Source organism: Oryctolagus cuniculus, chromosome 5, assembly GCF_051225735.1.
Source record: "Oryctolagus cuniculus isolate XC-2025 breed Fujian yellow rabbit chromosome 5, ASM5122573v1, whole genome shotgun sequence".
NCBI lineage: Eukaryota > Metazoa > Chordata > Mammalia > Lagomorpha > Leporidae > Oryctolagus > Oryctolagus cuniculus.
The window spans coordinates 82,414,458-82,431,023 of NC_142871.1; the positions used below are offsets into that span (position 1 = coordinate 82,414,458).

The window sequence follows — 16,566 nt, forward strand, 5'->3', positions numbered from 1 at the left end:
ATTTGTACTTAAGGATTTGAGACATTTTGAAAGTGTAGGGTTTTTTTTTTCTTTTTATAGAAGACAAAGGTAGAAATTATGCATATATGGGAAAAGACGATTCAGGAAGGCTAGAAATGCTGAAAGCTTAACATGACAACTTTTTTCAAAAAGGATGGTGACTGTGCCAGGAGTTCAGTGTCTACTTCATATTTTTACTTTAAAAGGTAGAAAACCATGGACAACTAAAGAAGGTATATGGAGTCACAAAAACATTGTCAAGAAAACTCATGCCCAAAATCAGTGGACCTCTCAGATACCATGGACAAGGAAAATGAACTTATGGTTTTCTCTTGAAAACCAGCAGCTATTGCTAAGGGCTGACTGTGTAGTACTGAGGATAGATGAAGGGCACAGAGTTACTTCTCTGTTATGTGTCAAGAAAATCATTAGGGGCCGGTGGTGTGGCATAGTGGGTAAAGCGGTCAGCATCCCATATGGGTACCGGTTCAAGGCCTAGCTGCTTCACTTCCAGTCCAGCTCTCTGCTATGGCCTGGGAAAGCAGTAGAAGATGGCCCAAGTCCTTGGGCCCCTGCACCCGCATGGGAGACTCAGAAAAAGCTCCTGGCTCCTGGCTTCAGATCAGCACTGCTGCAGCCATTGCTGCCAGAACCAGCAGATGGAAGATTCTCTCTTGCTCTCAACTCTCGCTCTGGCTCTCTGTAACTCTGCCTTTCAGATAAATAAATCTTTAAAAAAATTAGACTAAAAGATGGAAATACACTTAGAGAAGGGAATCAAAATCCTAGGTAAATGAACTACAAGAAAACACCTGGGGCTGGCATAGTGGAGAAAGCCATCTCCTGGGACACCAGCATCCCATATGGGTGCCAGTTCAAGTCCTGGCTGCTCCACTTCCAGCCCAGCTCCCAGCTAATGGCTTGGGAAAGCAGTAGAAGATGGTTCAAGTACTTGGGCCCCTGCTCCCACATGGGAGATCCAGAAGAAGCTCCTACCTCCTGGCTTTGACTTGGCCCAGCTCCAGACATTGTGGCCATCTGAGGAGTAACCATTGGATAGAAGATCTCTCTCTCTCTCTCTCTCTTTCTCTCTCTCTCTCTCTCTTTCTGCTTCTCCTTCAGTCTGCATGAAGCAGAGCCCCCAGACTCCAGAAAGAAGTTAGACATGATTATGGTACAACTTGTTATGGTCAATTTCTGTGAGCCATCGAGGACCATCAGAGGAAGACTCGAGACCAGTAGATGGTACCATCTTTAAAAAAATTTGACTGAAGAATGATTTCTGTAGTAGGAATAGTTTCTGAATATACAGATGAGCACACACTCCAGGGTGAAATTTCCACGTGACAAGATTAAGATGGACACGTGGCTTAGCAACAACACACACCCAGGGAAAAAGCTTCAAGAATGTTCACTGTCAGTTATTACCAAGTCCTAGGCAGCATTCCCAGCAAACAGGCTCCAGACTGGGGGAGGCAGTGTCCTGCGCTCCAGTGGCTGGAGCAGTTACTCCGTCCAGGCCCCCTGCTGACGATGTACTCAGAACTCAAGGTGGTTCCGAGGAGAACAACAAGGAGGGGAGGGGTGCTCAGAACTGGCTCAGTCTCCGGGGTGAGACTCTTGCCTGACACCAAGAACCATTAGAAGAACGGAATGAGCAACTGCACTTCTCATCACTGGAAGCCTTCAAAAACGTGGCGTGTTTTCTGTTTGAAGATCAAGTGGTTGATGGTTGGTTTGAAATGACTGGAAGAAGTCAAGGGGAGGAAACCAGACCTTGATTCAAGAAAATCCTGGTGAAGGGAGACCGCGCGCGGGTTTCCTGAATGGGGAGAGGGTCATTTAAAATGGAAATTAGTGACTGGTTCTAAATCATCTTTAAAGATGGTTTTCTCTTGGAGGTGGTTTCTCAGATGAAACTCTAAACCTTGACGCCGGTTTTACTACTTCATTACCAGTGAGTGGGATGCTTTTCGCTTTCATTTTACACTGAAATACGTAAAAGAATTACTATTTTATATCTATTTTAGGATCTACACTTATACTGAAATTAGGCTTTTAAAAATGATTCCGTGAACTTCGTTGCATAATCTTTCAGAAGGGAGACTTTCCGTTTTCATTGTATGCCTTTAGAGTAAACATGAATACAGTATATGACCATACTACATATGTCATATTTAAGGTGCCTTGGTGGGTCAGTGGTAAAATTCTCACCTCCCATATGTCATATTTAGTATGTTTATAATACATGTATTTATAACACACGTGACTTGCCTGTCACCTCCTTGGAAAGTATGACCATCTACACGTGAATGAGAAAGTACTGAAGATTCCACAAGGTGTTGTCAGTTCTCAGCCAAGACAATGCTGAACGTTTGCCTCCCCTTCTCTGTTCTCATCAGTGCTGGAACAGCCACAGAGATGCATGAGGGACCCTGCAGTTGTGTCACACGTGATCATTCCAAGCCAGCCGACGTGGACTGGGGACATGTGATATCCCTCTGTGTATCCACTTAGTCAGAATGCCTCTCCAATCTGGAACAACACAGAGGTGCCAGGTGACTCTGCTCTAGCGAGATACTTCTGCTCTGATGCCTCTGGGAGTCCAAGAAGTGATGCGTGAGATCCTGACGTGATAAATGGGCCTCCTCGGATTTACAGAGCCCTAAGCAAGAAAGGCCAAGCAGTTACCTTCATTCTCCAGGGGAACTCTGGGCAGTGGGGTCTGAGTCATGCAGTTCACCATAGAACCAAGTACAAGCTTCATGCTTCTTCATATGCAAGAAGATCCTACCTTCAGTTGGCCAGACCCCTTTGGATAAAGCTACATAAGACTGAGTAGTCTAGTGTAATAAAGCTTGCAGTAATGTGCTTCCATATGAAATAGCATTTCTGGTCTGGTTCACTTCAGAGAAACAGTAACAGATAGGAAAGGAGCATGAAACGTGAAGACTTGGTCAAAGACTTGAGTTAAGCCCCGCCTGACGGGCCATGTAACTTTAGGTAAATCCTAAAGCCATCCACCACTGCTGGGGTGGGAGGGGATAAAAGGGACCTGGGAGCATGGAGGAGGGGCTAGTGCCGCAGAGCTGCCCGCTTCCAGAGCACTCCACCAAGGAGTTGGCGATGAAGCCGTGTCCAGAACACACCGCCAAGGAAAGGAAAAAGAGACAACTAGAAACAGAATGAGCTATAGCTTCTCTGTTCCTCACACTTCCTGATCTCCTACCAATACCCCGTATTGAAAGAATCCACTGTCGGCCAGTAATGGGAAGTGTAGTTTATCACTCCCAGCCTCGGCATTATATTTAGAGGGGGCGTATAACTATAGACTGGAGGGGCCAGCGCTGTGGCATAGCAGGTAAAGCCACCTCCTGCAGTGCCAGCATCCCATATGGTCATCAGTTCAAGTCCTGTCTGCTCAACTTCCGATCCAGCTCTCTGCTATGGCCTGGGAAAGCAGAAGATGGCCCAAGTCCTTGGGCCCCTGCACTTGCGTGGGAGACCTGGAAGAAGCTCCTGGCTCCTGGCTTTGGCCTGGCTCAGCCCTGGCCATTGCAGCCATTTGGAGAATGAACCAGTAGACAGAGGGTTTCTCTCCCTCCCTCTCTCCCTCTCTCTCTCCCTCCCTCTCCCTCCCTCCCTTCCTCCCTCTCCTTCTCTCTCTGTGTAACTCTGACTTATAAATAAATAAATGTTTAGAAAGAAAAATAGGCTGAAGACAGAGCAGGGTGGGGAGAAGTAACCAGCTTATGAGTTTATAATGTCAAAGTAAAGTTAAATGGTAGAATTAAAGCTGGTGTATGTTCCTGTTATGTGTGTATTAAAGTAGTTTTAAGGAAACATATATGTGACAGAAAAAGTAGATTTGGCTCATGCCTGAACAGTTTCTAAATAGTGTTTAAAGTTCTTCTTAATTAAGAAAGTTTGTATTAAGTCATGGTTTAGGAAAAACTACAAGATGCATGTTTCTGCAAATCCTTGTGATAGGAGAAATCATAGTGAAAATGTGAGTTATTACAAGTCCTTCCTCAAGGGTTCTTAGAAATCAATTTCAGGGAATCTGGGTCTGTGAACTGACTCTGCTCAGGGATCCTGATTCTCTAGCAAGGGGACTCAGGTCAAGTCTTTGTCTACTAGGCTTGCAAATTTTCTTAAAGAAAAACATGAAAGAGCTCTTTGTTGGGCTGACCATGTTCTTCAGGGGAGATCCAGTGACCCCACTGGTCACCCCTGACCTGCATTGCTAATCCCAAGAGCCAAGCCAGGTGCCCCTTGGAGTTTAACCCATGGAGTTCCACTGTTAGACATTTGATCTGGGGTGCCATCATCACCCCCTCCCTGCAATTAAGGAGACCGTGTCAGCTGCAGGGCCCAGATAGCAGTACAGGCCAGGGGAGACAGAGCCAGCCTCATGGGTGTACAACCTGCGTGGTTGCACAGTGCCCATGCTCAGAGGACTGTGTACTTGGTTAAATGTTCTGCTGTCACTGGTATGAAATTCTTAGGTATCTCTGAGCAGGAGGCCCACGTTTTCCTTCTGCACCAGACCCTGCCAATCACGTAGCCAGTTCTGATGTTGGCAGGGGGAGGGAACAGAGACCTCCCTGAAAAAAAAAAAAAAAAAAAAAAAAAAACAGCCTTTGAGAAAAAGCTATAGGAGTTGAGGGAGTGAGCCATGCCCTTCCATTACTTAACTCTGATGAACTTCAACTCAGCCGCCAACACTCGGCGCCAGCACAGCCTCCTCCAGGCAGCCTTACACCGATGCCCCTGGCGGTTACAGACCTCGGCTCTGTTCTTCCTTGGCTCCCTGCGGGTCTCTCTGTGATGAGCCCTTGGGACATTAGGGATCTCTGTACTGATCAGCTGTCTCTGGTCACCCTCTGTGTGCTCGAGTTTCATACCCACGTGTTCAACTGAGCATGGACTGGAAAATGTTCAGAAAAAGATCACATGTACTGAACATGTACAGACTTTTTCTCCTTGTCATTCTCCCGAAACAATACAGCATGGCTATTTACATGGCATTTACTTTGTAGTAGATGTTTTAAATAGTCTGCAGGTGATTTTAAAGCGTACAGGAGGGTGTGTGCAGGTTATATGCAAATACCATAGCACTTTACATAAGGGACTTGAGCATCTATGGGTTTTGGCATCTGTATGGGTCCTAGAACCAATCCCCCATGAATACCACAGGACAACTGTATTTTATTTATATTTGTAATGACAAAAATTATAATAGTTGTTATTGGATGCCAAATTCCGTTCCACAATTTTTACTACAAGGCAGGCACTATTGGTGTCCCTAACAGTGGGAGAAACTGGAGCCCAGAAAGGTTGAGTACCCAGCCCAAGTTCCCCATGGAGAATGAATAAAAGCATAAACAAAAATAATGCCTAAATGACCAGCATCACAAAGGCACACACACACACACACACACACACGCACACACACACATGCACACACAAATAGGAGAGGGACTTTGTGTTGTGGCTTTCACCCAAGCTCTAGCTTACACAGAAGAGAAAAACACTCAATTTAAGCCATATTTACTAGCACAGATAAAGAAATCACCATATGAGCCGGCACCACAGCTCACTAGGCTAATCCTCCGCCTGCGGCGCCGGCACACCAGGTTCTAGTCCCGGTTGGGGCGCCAGATTCTGTACCGGTTGCTCCTCTTCCAGTCCAGCTCTGCTGTGGCCCGGGAGGGCAGTGGAAGATGGCCCAAGTGCTTGGGCCCTGCACCTGCATGTGAGACCAGGAGGAAGCACCTGGCTCCTGGCTTCAGATCAGCGCCAGCTGTAGCGGCCATTTGGGGGGTGAACCAATGGAAGGAAGACCTTTCTCTCTGTCTCTCTCTTTCTCTCTCACTGTCTAACTCTGCCTGTCAAAAAAAGAAAGAAAAAAAATCACCATATGAAGTTTTCTACTTACATGTGTAAATCAACTAGAATGTTGATATAGTTTTATTATAGTTAAGAATAATAATAAAATTATTAATAGGACTAGTAAGTGGTTTTTAAGCTAAAATTAATACTAAAGTGACCAGAAGTTTTGTTGAAACAGTGAGGTTAATGAATTTTTGAAATAATCCTAATTATGTTATGCTGATACATAGCATTCTGCTTTGGAGAGAAAAATGTGAATATGGGCATGCGTTATAGAAAATTCAGATTAGAAGTGAGACCTCACTGCTAACTCGGTCTTTATCCTGCAGAGTAGGCTGTAGTGCCATGTAGGGGTGGGGAGGAAAGATGAGTTGTCACCAGTGTTTTCCTATTTGGCAAGGGCCTTGCTGTGCAAATACAACCCAGACGGAAGGGGTCAGTGGCCTCAGAGTTGGGGGCTTTGCAACTTCTTCCTTTCTTTTCAGCTGCCGCAGTGGGTAAAGGGGAAAGTGTACATGGTGTTTCTAGGGTCTGGGCTCCGCTGTTTTGTAAGGTTCTGATTAAAGAAAACTTGAGAAGCATGGCACCCCTCTCCTAGGGTTCAGTGATCAGCCTTCTGCAGATGTGTCCAGTGCCACCACCAGGTGTGCTGCCAAAACCAACTGGATTTAAGAACAACTGTCCAAGGCTCATAAAAATTCCCAAACCCTGTTTTTCGTATATTTCTGAAGTCCAACTGCCTGATCCCTATCCTAGTCCAGTGATAAAACTGTTAGAAGGTTCCTATCTGAGTTCTGTCCAGTAGCAAGGTGGATGCCTCATGAGAGGGTGAGCTCCCCAGCTCTGAAAACAGCACCCAAGCCTGTCCTCTGTTGGCTGCATTTTCATCCCTCCATTAGCAGCGTAGAAGTGAGCCATCAGAACGCAAAGCAGCACAGGGTTCAGGGCCATGGTCAGTGGATCAGGTTTTCAGCACATTATCGGCATGTTGACTCACACCGTAGCACATGCGTTTGGTAGCCTGGCCTCATTTCTTTCAGGGCTGATGCCTAAAGTTCAATGCCACTTGTCTCATGTGTGCCAACTGCTGGCTGAGGTCATTGCCTCCTGGGGAGCAGTGGGTGGGTGTTGCTTTCTGACCTCACTCAGGTCTCTGCCCCTCATGGAACACTCCATTCCTTCCCCTGCATGTGATCCCATGTGATCTGAGGCACATTGGGAGACCAAGTAGTTGCATGATTTAAAAATACTCTTCAAAATGATCCATCCAGAGTATCGCATCCAGATGCAACACTGTCAGCCCAGGTTGTCCCTGTATTTGGTGTTTGTTTATCCTGCTTACAGGCCAGTGGATTTTAGTCTAGATATGTCTCCTTTCCTTAGTGCGGTGGGATGTGGCTCCATTAACAGCAGTGGAATGGAACTAGTTTGCTATTTCTAGCCACTTCCTTCCACTTTAGCATTATGATCATTCGTTTTTTTAAATACCATTTTCATGGGTCATTAGTTTTGTGTGCGCTTCTCCACCTCCCACACCCTCTTATTTTTTTCCATTATCAGAGCCTCACTCGTTAAGAACAAAAAGTAAATAAGCATGCAGACTTGTGGTCACAGTTTTGTGAACATGCAGCTTCACGGTGGTACCTGAATATTTGCCTTCTGAGTACAATGAGTCAGTTTCAGTGGTTCCTAAAAATGGACAGACAAGATGGGCTTCTCAAGATGGAGGCTAGGCCAACATCTAGGGAGCCTCTTATCACACTGGCCAGCAGGCATGATGGACATGAGATTTCTGTTGTCTGCATCTGGAGCTGGTACCACTGTCTGGAGTGCAATAGAGATGGGTTTCTGGGAAGACCCCCCAAGGCAGCTCAGAAGGTCCCCAGCATATCAAAGTACCTCAACCCAGAGTGGACACAGATAGGGACAATTCACTACTCTGCAGGGGTCCCTGAACACGAGTTCAAGGGACCTGCCCAGACCTTAGCCATCTCCACCTCTCCTGAGATTTCCCAGTTGACAATGGATCATATAATCAGTGAGGGCCCTTCCTTGTTGAATTACTTGCATCACTACTGAATGACCAACTTTTCATTGTTTGTGCTTCTTCTACAAAGCTAAATTATAGATCTCTTGAGCACAGGGCTCAGTCTTGGATGAAGGGACTTCCAAAACATTCCTATAATGTGGAATTCATGTTTATTTTGGAGCAAAAATTTTGAAGTCCATGTAATGGGATGGTCTTCAGAATGTTCAATGGAGGATGCATAGTATGAAAAAAACATGCATAGATTTCAAAAAAATAAATTGTACCAACAAAGAATTTAACATCTAATTCCATTTTCCATGGACTTTTTTTGTAGAAAGAGTAACAGTTCTACTTTATTAAAATACTGAGTGTATTTCACATGTATATCTGTCTCCCCACCATTTCCACATCTGACCCCTACTACTACTGTGTCCTGTCATAACATTCCATACATACTTAGAACCAAGCAAAGGGTGGAGTTCTGTCTCTAAAAACTAAACAGGCATTTTGGACAACACATTCTTGGCAGTGGAACCTGGACAACATTTATCAAACACGGTAGGCAAAGTTCCCACTCTGCATTATAAAAAGGACAGCCAGATATCAACTGTTACAGAAATGAAATAAGATGGATAATTTTAACAAACTGTTTAAACTATTAAAGAGACTTCTTCCACTGCCGAAGATCTTGAATAGCCTCCTGGTCAGTCATCCGGAAGCAATTCTTCACGTAATTGGTGAATTTGGCTTCCACTTTGGTAAGAGAACCACCTTTTTCTATACTTGCTTGCATTTTTGTTTTAATGTCCTCTATAGAACTAGGTCCTTTTGGTGTTTTAGGAGTTTTTTCCAGTTTTTTGAAGGATTCTTGACCTTTTGATCTTGGTGTTGATGATTTCAAGTCTTTCCCATTCTGGTTTGATTTCTGTGCATTTTTGGCTGGGATATCTCGTATAGATGTCTTCACTGGAGATTTTTCTTCAATTTTCCATCAGAAAAATCACCGTCATCATCTTCATCATCATCACATCGTCATCTTCATCATCTTCAGCAGCAGCAGGCTTTGCTTTTTCTGTGGTACCTTGCTGTCCCCTCCAGGGGCAGATCGTTTTCCAGATATACTTAATAGCATCACATCCCCCTCCTCTGTCTCTTCTAACTCTGCATCTTCCTCCCCAGCTACTAAGTGCCGTCCACTAAATGCACAGGCCCTGAACCACACTCAACATTAAGACCACAGGTGGTGTTACTTCAAAGCCCCCAAGGGAGACCGTTGGCTGTACAGATATTTTCAATGCTGCCAGTGTTACTTGAATCGGACCGCCTTCCTAATTCATTGCCTCTGCTTCAACAATGTGCAAGTTCATCCTTTGCACCAGCGCCTAAACTGACTGTTCCTAAAGATACTCGGTGCCCATTTTCGTCATCGTCCACTTTAGAGTGATAATCTTTGACAGCCTTTAGTTCACAACCAAAAAGATAGTTCTGGGGCCCCAGGGAGCCCATGTCCATGTCCATCAAATCTTCCATGAGGTGGAGGGATGAACTTGGGTGGGAGAGAAGACGGGCGAAGATGAGATGCCCAGTGCTGCAAAGAACAGCCACACAGGACAGAATCAGGCCAGGCCCATGGACTTCTTGAAGCGCTCTTGTATTCAAACATCCCTCACAGCACTTGGCGCAGGAAGAAGAATTAGGCTGGACTTGCGTTGGAATGTCTGCTCTCTGTGTACCAGCTCTGTGACCATGTATAAATTCCTTCACCTCCCAGCTTCTCCTTTTCTTTATCTACAGAGCTAGAGGCAATGGTGCCAGCCTTGCCAGGGAGTTACAAGAATTAGGTAGCAGGATGCTGGGCAGCAGGAGATGCTTGGTAAATGGGAACTGTGACTAACTAGACAAAGCCTTGCACACAGAAGTGGAACAAAATTTTTGCAAAATTGAGCTGACAAAGTCAGATTTAAGAAGAGCTAGTCATGGGCTCTTAAAGTTTCATGGTGCTGACACTGTTTCCTCTGTCCTCGGGCTTCAGTGACATTCACAAACCAACTTTTTTTTTTAACTTTTATTTAATGAATATAAACTTCCAAAGTACAGCTTATGGATTACAATGGCTCCCCCCCATAACTTCCCTCCTACCCGCAACCCTCCCCTCTCCTGTTCCCTCTCCCCTTCCATTCACATCAAGATTCATTTTCAATTCTCTTTATATACAGATCAATTTAGTATATATTAAGTAAAGATTTCAACAGTTTGCACCCACACAGAAACATAAAGTGTAAAATACTGTTTCAGTACTGGTTATAGCATTAAATCTCAATGTACAGCACATTAAGGACAGAGATCCTACATGAGGAGTAAGTGCACAGTGACTCCTGTTGTTGACTTAACAATTTGACGCTCTTGTTTATGGCGTCAGTAATCACCCTTGGCTCTTGTCATGAGTTTCCAGCTGTTGAGGTCAATTGAGGAATGAACCAACGGATGAAAGACCTCTCTCTCTCTCTCTCTCTCTGCCTCTCCTCTCTCTGTAAATCTTTCAAATAAAATTTAAAAAAAAAAGAAATAAAGAAAAAGAAACCCCATGGACTTGGTGTTTGATAGGGCCCTGTTGGTAATGTGGTGCACAAGAAAATGAACCTGTTGGGGCAGGCACTGTAGCAAAGCAGGTAAAGCCACTGCTTTCCACGATGCCGCGTCCCATATGAGTGCCGGTTGGAGTCCTAGCTGTTCCATTTCCAATCCAGCTCCCTGCTAATGGCCTTGGAAAAATAGGAAAGATGGCCCAAGTGTTTGCCACCCCCCGACACACACACAAACACACACAAACACACACACACGTGGGAGACCTGGATGAAGCTCCTGGCCATTGCGGCCTTGTGGGAAGTGAACCAGCATATGGAATCTCCCTCTGTCTCTCCCTCTGTCTCTGTAACTTTCAAAATAAATAAATGAATCTTTTCATTAAAAATAAAAGAAAATGAGCCTGCTGTCTTTGGCTGAAGGGAGCGGCAAGAGGGATCAGGGCACTGGCTGGCTCGGTGGAGAAGCTCTCAACAGGACTGATTGGGAGGGAAATTAATAGGCTGCCCATTGTTACCGTGTGCTCTTGCCAGGATATTTCATTAGCGTAAACACTGAACCCGTTGTCATCTCGTTCAGCCACTTGACCCCGGTGATTTTCAATTCCGCCTGTGCCCATGATGAAGTGCAGCGGTGGCACGCTGGAGACAGGCAGTAATTATTGGAAGCAGAATCATTGCTGACCCAGTACGAGATTAACTGCTCCTTTGCAGGCTTTATTCCGGGACATTAGCACTGTCTGCTTATCTTGCTTCAGTTGAGAGGTTCAGGACAAAAGCACTGCTGATGGTAATGTTGCCAATTTCCCTGTTTGTTTTGCAGGTCACGGCCAGGGGCTTCGGGCCACTGCTACAGTTTGCCTACACCGCCAAGCTGTTACTCAGCAGAGAAAACATCCGCGAGGTCATCCGCTGCGCCGAGTTCCTGCGCATGCACAACCTGGAGGACTCGTGCTTCAGCTTCCTGCAGACCCAGCTCCTGAGCAGCGACGATGGCCTGTTCGTGTGTCGCAAGGACGCCGCGTGCCCGCGGCCGCACGACGCCCGCGAGAACTCGGCGGGAGAGGAGGAGGAAGAGGAGGAGGAGACGATGGATTCCGAGACAGCCAAGATGGCTTGCCCCAGGGACCAGATGCTTTCAGACCCCATCGGCTTTGAGGGTGGTGGCGCCATGCCGGTAGCTGAGAAGGGAGAGGCATTGCTGCGCGAGTCGGATGTGCCCCCGGACACCAAGGAGAGCTCAGAAAAGGACACGCTGACGCAGTACCCCAGATACAAGAAGTACCAGCTTGCATGTACCAAGAACGTCTACAACGCATCATCTCACAGTACCTCAGGTTTTGCAAGCACATTCGGTGAGGACAACTCTGGCAGCAGGCTCAAGCCAGGGCTGGCCGTGGGGCAGATCAAAAGCGAGCCGCCCAGCGAGGAGAACGAGGAAGAGAGCGTCACGCTCTGCCTGTCCGGGGATGAGCCCGACGCCAAGGACAGAGTGGGGGACGTGGAGATGGAGCGCAAGCAGCCCAGCCCCGCCCCGGCTCCCAGCGCCCCCACAGGCGCCACCTGCCTGGAGAGAGCCAGGGGCGTGGCGTCGCCCTCCTGCCTGCGCTCTCTCTTCAGTATCACAAAAGGTGTGGAGTTGGCTGGCCTGCCCAGCACATCTCAGCAGCACTTTGCCAGGAGTTCGGCGTGCCCTTTCGACAAGGGGATCACTCAGGGTGACCTTAAAACTGACTACCCCCCTTTCGCGGGCAGTTATGGACAGCCCCCTGCGGGCCAAAAGGACTCTTCTGCTTTCCCCATGGGCTCGCCCCTCCGGGGGCCTGGGTTGGAGGCCCTCTGTAAGCAGGAGGGCGAGCTGGACCGGAGGAGTGTGATCTTCTCCTCCAGTGCGTGCGACCAAGGGAGCACCACGGTGCATCAGTATTCCGGGGTGAGCAGTTTGGACAAGGACCTGTCCGAGCCAGTGCCCAAGGGGCTCTGGATGGGAGCCGGCCAGTCCCTGGCCACCTCACAGGCCTATTCCCACGGTGGGCTGATGGCCGACCACCTGCCAGGAAGGATGCGGCCCAACACCAGCTGCCCGGTGCCCATCAAAGTGTGCCCTCGCTCACCCCCACTGGAGACCAGGACCAGGACTTCCAGCTCTTGCTCCTCCTACTCCTACGCAGAGGACGGGAGCGGGGGCTCGCCCTGCAGCCTCCCTCTCTGCGAGTTCTCCTCCTCACCCTGTTCCCAGGGAGCCAGATTCCCTGCCACGGAACACCAGGAGCCAGGCCTGATGGGAGATGGCATGTACAACCAAGTGCGACCCCAGATTAAATGTGAGCAGTCTTACGGAACCAACTCCAGCGACGAATCCGGATCGTTCTCGGAAGCAGACAGTGAGTCGTGTCCTGTGCAGGACAGGGGCCAGGAGGTAGGGAACCCACATCAATTCTAGCATGTGACCCACTCTCTTGGTCCTTGTCTGGACTTTGCCCAATTTGCCAAGATTAAAGGTGATGCTAAACCACCTGCCTCTCCCATCCTTGGAGGCGGGCTGCTGCTGCTGCAGGTGGTTCCAGATGACCCACTTTTGTCCTAGGGGGCACTTGATACTTGGTCTGCATTTCAGTACTCAACACCCGGAAGCAAACTACTCAGTGAATTTTATAAATATTTATTTATTTATTTATTTATTTATTTATATAAACTTAACGCATAGAAAGCATTCAGGCACTTGAGAGCTCTGCCTTCTTCCTCCCTTTCCTCCCCTCTGTCTGCCTTGAAAGGCTGCTGTACTCATCCAGACCCTCCCCCTTGCTCTTCCCCCACTTTGGTAGGAGGGAGAAGGTAGAAGCCCCTTCAGAGTTGATGGATTGAAACCAGATAGTCAACACCAACCGCGTGCTTTTCCAGCCCCTGGGAGATCCTTCTTGTCAGCAAAAGGCCCCAGGCCCTCCCATGTCCATCATGGTGCAGCTGATGGGCTGCCCGCCCTCTGCCCTGGGCCAGGGGTCACTGCAGAAGCCCCCCCAGGCAGCCACACAGCCGTCTGGTGGATTTCCCAAGCTCTCATTGTTAAGAAAGGTATTTTGAGGAATATTAGGGGATAGAGGAACCCTTTTGTCCATGTCAGAAGCAAAGTGCTTTAGGGATAAACATCCCCAGAGGCTCCATCCGTGTCTCCTCATTGCTGGGAGAGGGAGCAGGAACAACCCCAGCCACGTGGCAAGCAAGACTCAGGTGACCGAGGAGAGAAAGGAGTGAGAGCCGCCTGCGTCCCCGCCTTCCCAGTCCATGAGCACCGCCCCAGAGACCTGAGGGTGTGCCTGCCGTCTCCGGGCACTCGCTCTACTGTCTTGGTGCGTTAGTCGTCTTTTCATGGCTTTAAAATACCCAAGGAGAACTTGTTGAGAAGGAAAAGATTTGTTTGAGCTTGCAGTTTAGGTGTTCATGGTTCAGAATCTGCGGGCCCCACTAGTCTGGTGTCTGGTAGAAGCTGGTAGGGATGGAGTGGGTTCAGAAGAGCCACCACATGGTGAGCTAGGCCGAACTGAGCTTAAATAACCAACCCTCCTGGGAGACCTACCTTCTGAGGACAAGCCCCCAGTGGCCAGAACACCTCCCAGCAAAAGCACCTGCCAGGTGCCATAATTAGATCAAATACCCACCCCGTCATACCTCAACCCTTAACTTTAAGACTTTGTGGTCTAAACAGCTGCATGAGCTTGGGGAGCCAAGTTGTGTTCAGTCCGTAACACTTGCTGGCTGCCAGGAACCAACCTGAGACAGCCACCTGTGTCCTAGACCTGCCTTCTGAGCATAAGTGCCCAAGAGTGAGTGCCGGGTCATTTCTGAGAGCACAGGAAGGAGGGAAGTGCAGTCCTCGCTGGGCAGGCGCACGTGGCGGTGGTCTGCAGTGCCTGGGCCACAGGCAGGTGGAAGGCCCAGGACATGAGCACAAGCAGACAGCAGAAATGCCATGCGCGCGGAGGTGGCTTTTCCCTGGGCCACGTGCGGTATATGCAGCCTCGGCCAGAGCGGCGTGAAGCACATGAGGTTTGAGTTCAGGCGTGTTTAGAAGCGGATTCTAGGACTCCCTGTGCCGGCCACAGAAATGGAAATGCCATGTGGTCATTTCCTCTCCTTTGCAAGCCAGGCGGGTCCCTGCTGCTCTTCTGTTCCTGCCTGGCAGAAGTGGTGAAAGACTGAAAAACCCTGCAATCGAGACAAGCTTCAATTTAACTGAAAGAGCGTGGAAAGGACATTGGGCTGGGGGCTGTTCACCTTGGGTTTGAGATGGAGGCGTGAACCCTGCACCCTGAGCCAGGTTTCACACCTGTGTCTTTGACCTTGAGAGGCTAGAAGATTCATGAACAGAGTGGGAGGTTTTGCACTCTGTCTGCTCACTCATTCCTTCCCACCGACCACAACTTTTGTGTGATTTGCGTTTTGTCCCTGAAGCTGTTAATAGGTGTCCTGACGCAGAAGGCTCGGCGCCGGGTCCAGTTCACCCACGAGATGAGACATCTTACCAAGCACTGGTGTAGTGAGAGCAGGACAGGCGCTTCCCAGCCTTTGTGTTTTGTCTTTTGGGAACCCCCCCAACCCCGTAACTCAGCTCGGGAGGTTGCATTTTTCTGACATTTGCATACATTCAAGGACTGTCAGTTGCAGATACATCTCCTCTTGTCCCCAGCTGTCCCAAAAGAGACCTTAGAGTCACCTTCCAGAACTCGGTGCCCTCGACAACACCTGGGTTTTCCTGTGTTCAGACGTTCCGTTGTTTTGCCTTAGAACTGAAAATGCTGACTCAGCGAAAAGGAGCACTCATTCAACCTGTAAAACAGCCACAAACAGGACAAGTCTCCCCTCCAAAAATACCTCTACATTTTTTAAGACTCTTTTTTACTTTAGTAGAAAAAAAAAAAGGCTCTTGTTTGTCTTCCTAAACAGTGAAAAGAGAGACATTCACCAGTACAACTAGGTCTTCTGCACTCTGATGCTCTCATTTCCCTGGCGTGGAGATTAGGTTACCCCAGAATTGTCTCAGGGTCTAGCCTAACAGCCCCTCTTGGCTTTAATAACTCGCTTTGGGGACCCACATGGACCCTGGTGGGAGCGTTGTCCCCGGCAAGTACACTGGAGGCCAACCCTTCCCTGCCTGGGTCGTAATCAGAAGAGGCATTGCTGCCCGGCTGCTCTCTGGCCTCATAGCTGTGCCCCTTCCTGATCTCTCTGCCTGCGCCTGTGGGAGGAACCCAAGGGTTAGATCACGGGAAATCACTTATGTGCTCCACGTTCCGTAGGATGTTATGGTTTTTCCATGTCAAGTAGCTCTTCTGTCTCCTAAACATGGACTTCTCCTGTCTTTTTGAACTGTTCCCTGGTTTGTTTGTTTGTTTAAAAGATTTTATTTATTTATTTGACAGTTACAGACAGTGAGAGGGAGAGACAGAGAGAGGTCTTCCATCCACTGGTTCACTCCCTAGATGGCCGCAATGGCCAGAGCTGGGCTGATCCGAAGCCAGGAGCCAGGAGCTTTTTCTGGGTCTCCCACATGGGTGCAGGGGCCCAAGCACTTAGGCCATCTTCTGCTGCTTTCCCAGGCCATAGCAAAGAGCTGGATCAGAAGTGGAGCAGCCAGGACTCAAACCAGCACCCATATGGGTAGGCAGAGGATTAACCTACTGCGCCACAGTGCTGGCCCCTGTTCCCTGGTTTTAAAACAAAGTTTGAATTGGCACAGTGTTGTCTTTTATTAATAATCATCGTTTGAAAATTACTTTTTAAATAATAAAAGTGTAACACGCCCAGCCCTGGTATACCAAATTTAACAAACTTTCTGTGTGCCTACCACAATATGTAAGAGGCCTGTAAAAAGTATGTGAGAAATACATGTTGCAAAAAACCTGCATGGACTTCAACATTTTTTGGAAGCAAAATAAATGTTCTGAATTATGTACTTAGTTTCACCTACTTATATGTAAGACAGAAAGAGACATAGAGACAGACAGAGATCTTCCACCCACTGGACCACTCCCCAAATGCCTGCAACACTCAAGGCTGGGCCAG

General features: G+C 48.0%; 1 protein-coding gene and 1 pseudogene across 5 annotated transcripts in view; one reads left to right on the top strand and one right to left on the bottom strand.

The window, feature by feature from the left end:
• BACH2 (BACH transcriptional regulator 2) overlaps positions 1–16,566 on the top strand; it is a 388,459-nt gene that overhangs the window by 354,393 nt on the left and 17,500 nt on the right. For 4 of the 5 annotated variants that reach the window (XM_070073780.2, XM_089332895.1, XM_089332897.1 and 1 more), the window contains one exon: positions 11,330–12,925. In XM_070073780.2, the coding sequence (XP_069929881.1) occupies positions 11,330–12,925 (1,596 nt within the window). The remainder of the gene's footprint in view (positions 1–11,329; positions 12,926–16,566) is intronic. The other variant, XR_016233852.1, reaches the window with a different exon arrangement.
• Positions 8,564–9,597, bottom strand: LOC100343061 (nucleophosmin pseudogene; annotated as a pseudogene).